At 29.5% G+C, this 9,347-nt stretch overlaps 1 protein-coding gene across 1 annotated transcript; it reads left to right on the forward strand.

Annotated features, from left to right (window-relative positions):
• Window positions 1-3,981: 3,981 nt before the first annotated feature.
• Window positions 3,982-6,924, forward strand: LOC111616442 (zinc finger protein 436-like). Its single transcript, XM_023357851.1, has 3 exons — window positions 3,982-4,078; window positions 4,297-4,578; window positions 6,563-6,924. Exons 1-3 carry the CDS (start codon window positions 4,064-4,066, stop codon window positions 6,887-6,889), a joined length of 624 nt encoding a protein of 207 aa, XP_023213619.1. The 5' UTR covers window positions 3,982-4,063; the 3' UTR covers window positions 6,890-6,924.
• The last annotated feature ends 2,423 nt before the right edge of the window (window positions 6,925-9,347 follow it).

Consider the following 9,347-nt stretch of genomic DNA (forward strand, 5'->3'; position numbering starts at 1 on the left):
ATTTTTTTAAAAAATATTAAAAGCAGTCATGTTATTTATGTTTCTATGTCCGAATTTGTTCTTCCAACTATGCTCAATAATAATTATACCTTTTTTTAGTACATATTATGTTTAATATTAACACATCCAATTGTGAGAATTCGGACTCGGGCGTGAATTTTCACGCCTCGAAAATTTTACTCCTTTTTATACTCCTTATTATTTTCTATTTCTCTTCGTTTTCTGAGTCACTTCAAAAAGTGACGTTTTAACCCTTTCTGAGAGGAGAAGAAAAACATAAACCACACGCTTTCTATGTCGTACGATGTACGAACTAAACGCTAACCATATAAGGCAACAATCATTACTAAGGTGCAAGACTAACTCTAACCTTAGTCACCTCTAGCAATTAACTCCGTTAGTTTGATAATCGTTATCAGATTTATGAGATGAGAGAAGTGACAGTACCGGAGAGAAGAAGTAATAAATCTATAAAAAGGTTTCGAAGTGTGACAAGTAACATAAACACATCCCGGACGTAAGTCGAACTTACATGAGGTTGCATCAGATTTTGTATTAGTCAGCCCCTCCGGGACATGTATAAAAAGGAGAAAACTAGACAATGTATGGATATTAGGAAGTTGAATGAGATAATTAAAATTAACAATGAACATATTCCAAGAATAGATGAACTATTGGACACTTATAAGTGCGAAAATATTTTCTACTGTAGACATTTCGTCAGCCTATTGTCAGGCTCCTCTTCATTCTGAAGACAAAGAACTAACTGCCTTTGTAAAGAATTCTTGTCACTTCCAGTGGAATCATCTAAAGATTTCACCGCAAATTTTTTAGCGAATTCTCAAAAATATTCTAAATAAATATAGATTTCTTTTTTTCATCATTTATTTTGATAATTTGTTAATTTTTAGTTAAAACGTGAATGAACTCCTAAAACATTTAATTCAAGTTTTTGAGTTATGTTCATAGAAAGGTCTCTACCTAAATCTTTGTGTCAGTTTGTTAGATCTGAGGTTCAACATCAAACTAGAAAGTTATTCCCTCTCGTTATTAAATATAAAAACTACACAAAAGTTAAAATGTCCAACAAATATCAAACAATTATAGCGCATTTTAGGGTCCATAAAGCATTACCATCGATTTTCTCCAAATTAATGCGAATTTAAAAGCCCTTTAAATAAGTTTCTAAAAAAGAATAAAAATTGGGCTTGGACACCTAAATGTCAAGAATCTTTTCAGATATTAAAACAAGAACTTATCATCATACCCACCATAAACATGTATACAGACATTTATACAGATGCTAACAGAGACGATATAGGACAGGCATGGCCAACATACGGCCCGCGGGCCGAATCTGGCCCATGTAATAAATTTATGCGGCCCGCGAGTAATCTTTCAATATCAGTTACTCAAGTCCGAATAGCTTGATGAAAAATTTTGACGGCAGAAAAAAACAAAATGTCAACAACTCACTGTGCGTTTAGATTTAACCGTTTATTACAGATCTCTTTGTATTTATAAATCAAATAATATAATGTTATATAATAGAAGGATTTAAAGTACAAAATAATGTAATGATCTTAACCATTGCTGTTATTTTTTGCCCGAACAACGCCGGACTCATCTGCTATTTGTTTATAAATCTAAAGAAATGCAAAATATTTTCTAACCTCTTATCAGAATCTAGAGTGGAATCTTCCGTATATAAAAAACTGCCATCGTTATCTTTATTCTGAATTATGTTATAAATTAATTATAACTAGATATATATTAGAGTAAACTACCGTAAATGCGCGACTATTACATAGGGAAAGTTCGAATTTTGTTATTCAGACGTATACGTTTTTCATCTTCTAAGTTTAACATTAAACCCACATAAATAGTGTGATAATGCAGGTGTGAGCGGTCGGTTGCTCAGGGATGGTCAGGTGGCCTGATAACGACTTAATCGGCACGGGTTCGTAAACCAGCTCTCGTTGTCAAGTTAGTAGGGCGTTTTTTCGAGTGGGAGGAGGTAAATAAGTCGATAAGGGGTCCGATTTCCGAATAATAGACAGGTTTTATCAAACAACAAATTTAATACAAAACATAAAATATTAAATACATATGAGACGTTACGTGTTACGAACTACTTACAACTAAACAACTAAGTATCTAAGAAATCGAGAGAGAGAGCTTACGAATGCGGTCTAAGATAATACCTCATGATGTATACTCGTTGTTCATGATCTTTGGTTATGAGTTGTCTGAAGACATTCGCCGATGTAGCTGAGTATCAGAGGTAGTGGACAGTCAGAGAACTGGAGACGATCATGTCCTAAGAGGAGTTCGAAATAGTCCCTGCCTAGAGGCTTCGCGCTGTATGGCGATCGCGCTGTAGACTTCCTTTTTGATGATCGCCCGGAAGTGCGGATGCGACCCCTTTTTATACACGTCCGGAGGGTAAACTATCGGAAAAAGTTCTGATGCAATCCCTTTTAAGTACGATTTGCATCTGGGTGTTGTTTGTGTTAATTGTCAGAAATCGAATGTTTTTTCGCAAATTTATTACTTTTTCTATCTGGCATAATTGCTCATTCTTCCTCATAAAATTGATAACATCTGACAAATAAACTGAATTAATTGCCGGGGTGACTAAGGTCAGAGTTTGTCTTGCAACCTTAGTAATAATTCTTACTTTGTACAATCATTTGATCAGATTTATCGGTTTCAAAATCGGACGAAATGGGAAGTATGTGGGTTTTCTGATTCATTCTCCATTCGACCTTTTGATTTCCGTTTTCTTCGTTGTAAAAATAATTCTTAATTTATTTAATTATTCTTATTTCTAACTATTTTTTTCACTCCCCTCTTTGGATATCACACAGGTTTCGATAACGCGATTTCCTATAACGCGTAACGTGACCCCTGCGTTGTATAGGACTCCACTATATATTTAATTTTAAATAAGTAATCGATTTATGCCATTTATTCTGATGTGAGCACACAACATGTTCAAATACAGCATGCATATTTCATTCAAAGGCTGTCTTCTAGTGTCTCATGCATAATCAATCACAATCTGACAAAATTACATCAAACAAAATTATTTTCACTTTGAAAGAAATTAAAGTATTTCTTAAGACATTAGCATTATCCTGAAAACACTCGGCATTCGTAGAGACGCATTTGAACAGCAACAACTCACAATGTATAATTAGATCGATATTCATCCAACAAATTTAGTGGATATTGAATGAACCAAGTGAATAATTCTGAAAAATAAACTTTTTTTTTATTTCGTCAAGAAATCTGGACAAAATATGGCTAATGCTGGCCATTGTCTGACAAAATTCTCTACCTGTAGGATCCATAAGAAACCGTTTTTTAACTATTTTGGTAATCGATTGATAGCAAATAAAGTTTCCCACTTGTTCCAGAAAGACCTAGAATAAACTCCATACTCAGTGGATCTGAATATCTATAATTACATTCTGTGGAGTTATATTTAGGATAAGTTGTAGATGAAAAGCAACAGAACCATCATCGACTTCAAAGAAGACATTTTAAGTTTTCTTTGTGAAATTGAAGATAAAATTGAAGATTACACCATTGAAAAAATTGATCGGAAATTTAAAAACAAGATTACATTTAGTGGATGGCGGCAAAAATTAAGTAACATCTATTCTCTAATGGATGGTGCTAAAATGAATGTCACGTATATACTACCATTAGAGTTTGGGATAATGAATAGCTTAGTATCGATTCGAACGTTTAAGTAACACTCCTACAATTTGGTTCAGATCGGATTAAGCTTACAGATCTGTATATCAGATATATATATGAACCTAAAATATATTTATATATTTTAGGTTCATATATATATATATATATATGTTTATATATATATATATATAGAGAGAGAGAGGGAGAGAGTTATATATATATATATAACTTAACTTTCTTATTCTAACAATTGCGCACAATTGATCAATTTTACATTATTGTAGTGCATTGTTGCTTTCTCATCTTGCGAAAATTTATAAATTGAATATTAAAATTAAGTCTATTAATATTTGAAATGAAATCAGAAAAGGTAAGCGTAACTTTAGTTTTTTTCCAACACATTGCATATTGTTGGAGAACAGTTTTATCCGAAATTCTAACGACAAAAAAATTGAAATTTTAATGTCACATCGAATAAATATGTATATATTATTACTATCTTTTTATATAACTACAAATTATTTATGGTAATAATCAGAGAAAATTTTAATAACGTATAATAATAAAAATACGAATATCTTTAAAAAGGATGAAGAAAGGACACATGAATGCACTGAATGTGGACAAAGTTTTAAGAGAAAACACCACTTACAATACCATATGAGAACTCATACTGGTGAAAAGCCGTTTGTTTGCGATGATTGCGGCAAAAGATTTTCGCAGCATGGAAATTTAATAAGTCACAAAAAAGTACACTCAGACGAACGAAAATTCAAATGCAGCTATCAGAAATGCACATATAGTAGTCAATATAAAAGGAATTTCCTAAGACATGTTAATAGAAAACATTTACAAGCAACTTCTTCTCAAGTAATTCTTTACATTTTTAATTTTAAAGTCGATAAAGTTTACTTTTAAAAGTATAAATAATGATTACATGATAGGATATACAAGACACTTAATTAATTATGTATTTAATAATAAACAAATATGCTGTAATTTACAATTTATGAGAAAAATATATAATATATCTATTATATTTCTAAAAGACTGAAATATTTCGCTCGTTATCACAGTTATATTTTAAATTAAAATTTAAAATTTTCAATCGATCAAATCAAATACCAAAGTTTTTACTTTTATATACTCTGATAAGCCAATAAACATATGAAAGAAAATAATTATATATCAACATATTATCATTAACATAAGTATATGAATAAGAAAGAAATAGAAAATAACATGAATTTATGAGAATAGTCCTTTAAGATGTTAATGTATTCAATTGAACTTTTACTATAACAAATTGTTTTTAAACGAAATAGAAGTTTTTTATTTTGCGTATTATATTGCCGTTCTTCTAACTAAATTTGTAATAACAGAATATAATTGATTTCTTAGTTTTGAGTAGACAAAAAGTATTTTTGTTGGTTATTATATAAGTGTATTTTAATAAGAGTAGTTAAAAAACGAAAATTTCTGATAAATTTCAAAGTTACCGCAATTCAATAAATCATAGTTATTAATTATCAAGTATGTTTTCTTTCAATAAACATTCAAAATTTATTTTAAAAAATGAGAAAAACTCCTTAAAAACGTTATGATTTAATTTCATTTTTAAAATAGTATAACTTCAATTCTTTTTTTAACGTATAGCGAACAATTTTGTTGTAAAACTTATGTTAAATAGACTTCGTCAAAAGAAATGAAAGTAAGTAAATATCAATGTGATTTCTGCAATAAAAGTTTTCCAGATCAATCTGATTTGGAACGGCACAAAATGCATTTGGCATCTCACACAAATGAACGACCATTTTCATGCAGTATTTGTAAAAAAAATTCAAACGAAATGAACATTTAAATACTAACATCATAAAAATTCATCCACAGAAAGAAATTGAATCATCCTGCAAAGTATGTCAAAAACATTTGTTGAAATATAATCTATCAAATATATCAATAATTAATCAAAAAATATTGTAATGAAAGAAAAATAATCCGAAAACACAGCGCTGTTTTTTTGGATGAATTAGAAGTGTATCCACCTACATTAAATGCCTGAAAATATAATTTTTTATGTAGAATATTAGACTGTTATGTATGTTTATGAATGATATAATTCAGATAAAGTAAACTTATGCCTTTATATGCACTGGAAGTGTAAACCAAATCGAAATACATTTTTAATCCAATTTTTAAAATAACGATGTTTTTATCCGAAATGCTGTGAGATGGATTAAACAAACGTTTATATACAAGTATATAAATTAACATATTAGCCTGAGCTTTTATACACTAATATTATTTGGTATTTCCAAAATAACACGTTAAATTTCAGTAAACATGGATATTAAATATATTTCAAATTATACTCATAATACATTATTATATCATTACGAAACTCGCAAATCCTTTGTTTCCTTTCAAATACTTAGAGTCTTGTTACTTGTAAAAATCGAATAATCCGTTAATTATAGTACAGTTTCTTTCAATAAAGGCCACACGATGTTTTTATAAAACTTATTACTTCACATGATGCAAAAAGTTGTCAAAATGAATGCCAAAATAAATTCATATTGATATATTAAAAATGATTATCGTGTTAAACTGTAGTCCATCAAAAATAAAATTATAGTACTTTACTATGTACTCACATTTAAAAGTACTCACTTTCATTAATTACAATAGTACAATAAAACAATAACTTATAAATTCCATTCTACAAATTTATCTTCAAAAAATGAATTTTTTGAATGATGCAGTTGACCTTAATTATAATATGAATATACAGTGATAGTCATTTTAGTTTAATTAACTGAATTAAATTATATTATATACATTTTTGAATTTTTAGGAAAGCGTTGAATTTATTCAAGATGTAGAATATGACATTGTAGACAAAGAGCAGAAAGAATCAATGGAAAAACCATCAACGAGTGGTCAAAAATCTCAATCAGTAGAATATAAAGAAGCTGTTGTGGAAACCCTTAGTAGCGATTCAGAAAATACTGAAATTATGAATAGAGACGAATATTTAAACATAAACGAACTGGAAGATTTACCAGAATTGGAAATATTTTCAGAAGTGATGGTTGAAGGAGTCGAACTAGAATGTCACATCTGTCATGAGAAATTTGACGACGAAATATCTCGAAGAGAACACGAAGCAAAATTTCATTAATTTGCAAAGCATAAAATTTGGTAACGATGTTACTAAACGACNTTTTTTTTCGTTTATTATAAAAATATTTTTGATATTTTGCAGGCAGAAAATCGAATTAGTAAATAAGTCCTGTAAATATCTTTATTTTGAAAACTAAAATTAATAGAAAATATAAATAAATTTGTGTTCAATTCAGTCATTTTATTCAAATCATCAATTTATTAGAAATATGCTACATTTATTGTTTGAATATAAAAGTGAAATTAAAATTTCGATAAAACATGTTTTTCTTTATTATATTTTCCATTCATAGATTTATATTCTTCAAATTATATTTCATTTTATTTACATTCGACATAATTAACGTGTATTGTTTCTGTCTTTGTACTTTTTATTGTATTTAAAATTTTAAGCACTTCCATACTACTTCAAGTAAAGAAGAGAATAAAAACATTTCGAAATGTATAAAATTAATTTAAAATATGAACAAACAAGTGTGTAATTGATGATAAAAATACAGCAATGTTGAATTATTGCCCACTTAATTTCAGAAGTTATATTAAGTTTTATCTAAGATAAACTTATTGCTGCATAATTGTAAACAACCCCCCTTATAGCATTTTTCACATACAAATGTTATCCAAACAAAAAACTGAGTGCTAAAAAATTTAGGTCAAGTTAAAAATTCTGACTATTTGGATGACAGTCAAATTTTTTTATACGAGTTTTTCTTTACCAAAGAAAAACTCGTATAAAAAAATGGCTTTGTTTGGCTCGGCAGTTGAACACATGACTGTATTCATGTTTCTAAAATTTTGCTTCGAAGTTCCAAGATTATTTTTATTAAAGGAAAACTCCCGTGAAAAAGTTTGGCTCTCATTAAATAATTATAATAATTTTTTCACTATGCACTATTTTTGTATTTTCACATTTCAGCTGTTTTAGTTTTGATACTGAATTAAAGAATTTTTCATTATAGAAATAATTTTAGGTCAGTTTAGTATATACAAAGTGCTTTTTTTTTATTTTATTTTTGTTAGTAATTGTTTTATTATATGAAGAACTAAGATGATCACATTCGGCGTTCGGCGAAGAGATCGCAACGTTTTCAATAGGGCATTAAAAGTTCGTTATAAAAAGTTTCACTTTGCGAACATTTTCAATGACAATCATTTGTTTCGATGCAAATTTTATTTTTACAAGTATAAAATTAAACGATAAAAATAAGTTTGCTCTATGAGGAACCTCCATGCAATTTGACTATTCAACAGAGAAATTTTCTAAGCATCTCAATCACAAAAACAATAAATTAAGTTTAAAATTATAGCTTTATAGATCTAGAAGCGACTGCATTGCCGAAAGAAGAAAAGAAGAAAAAATTGCAGCTTTTTTGGCGATTATTTTACTTTGTAATTGTATACATTTCGAGACAAATATATATAAATAAAATCTAAAATTTGACACCTTACCTAAGAAAACCATTATATTCCGAAAGAGATACTCTGATTTACTATAGGGATTTCGGGAACAGTGAAATCGGCCCTGAAACATCGGAAATCTTATTCCTATACAGGGTGTATCAGAATGATATTTATAAATTTGGGGGATTGTAGAGGATGAAATTTTGAACGTCTTGATATAAGGAACCCATAGCAGGAAATGTGACATAAAGTTTCTACGGCGGTAGGAAGTGCTTGACCGCCCTTCACTTTGGTAGCTACCCTTCCGTCCATTGACGTCATGTTATTGTTCTTGACTTCTTCTTCTGCGGTTATGTAAAGTCCCTCGTGTACGCAACACCTGTAGGAACAATTCATGAGCTTACGGAGCGAACCTTTACATCATTTAATACCATCAGAGGGGGAGCGTGGCATCTTACAGAGTCGGACAAAACATGGTTCGTCGTTGCACATTATGTAACGAAGTTGGTGGTGGTCAATTGAGCATTTACTCTAAAGTAGTGCAGCCACTGATTCCATGTACAGTTTGAATATACTCTACTGTTTTGTCAATAAAACTTGTCATAAATACTGTATTCTGCTGTTTCATTCAGCATACCGACTGCAAAGTGCAAAATGCTGTAGAAACTTTATATCACATCTCCGGTTATGGGTTCCGTATATCAAAACGTTCAAAATTTCATCCTCTACAATCTTCCAAATTTTTAAAACGTCATTCTGATACACCATGTATAAATGTCAGTTAATGACTTTTTCACTTTGAGCGGAACCATAGCTGTCACTCTAAATGAGAAGAAATTATACGTAACTATGTGAAGAGATAATGGACCAAAGGTGAGTGCAACATACACTCTGAATGAGTATCATTAATATAAAATATTAATTGCTCAAATGTGGTACATAAAATGAAATGAATATATTTACGTATTACTCCATTAATCGCTGACTTAAATTTGATAATATGAAAATATATTGATAACAAGAAGTTTTTCAATTTGTATATTTTGATGGAAATC

Source organism: Centruroides sculpturatus, unplaced genomic scaffold (genome assembly GCF_000671375.1).
Source record: "Centruroides sculpturatus isolate CEXI.00-Female unplaced genomic scaffold, Cexi_2.0 scaffold3377, whole genome shotgun sequence".
NCBI classification, from domain to species: Eukaryota; Metazoa; Arthropoda; class Arachnida; order Scorpiones; family Buthidae; genus Centruroides; species Centruroides sculpturatus.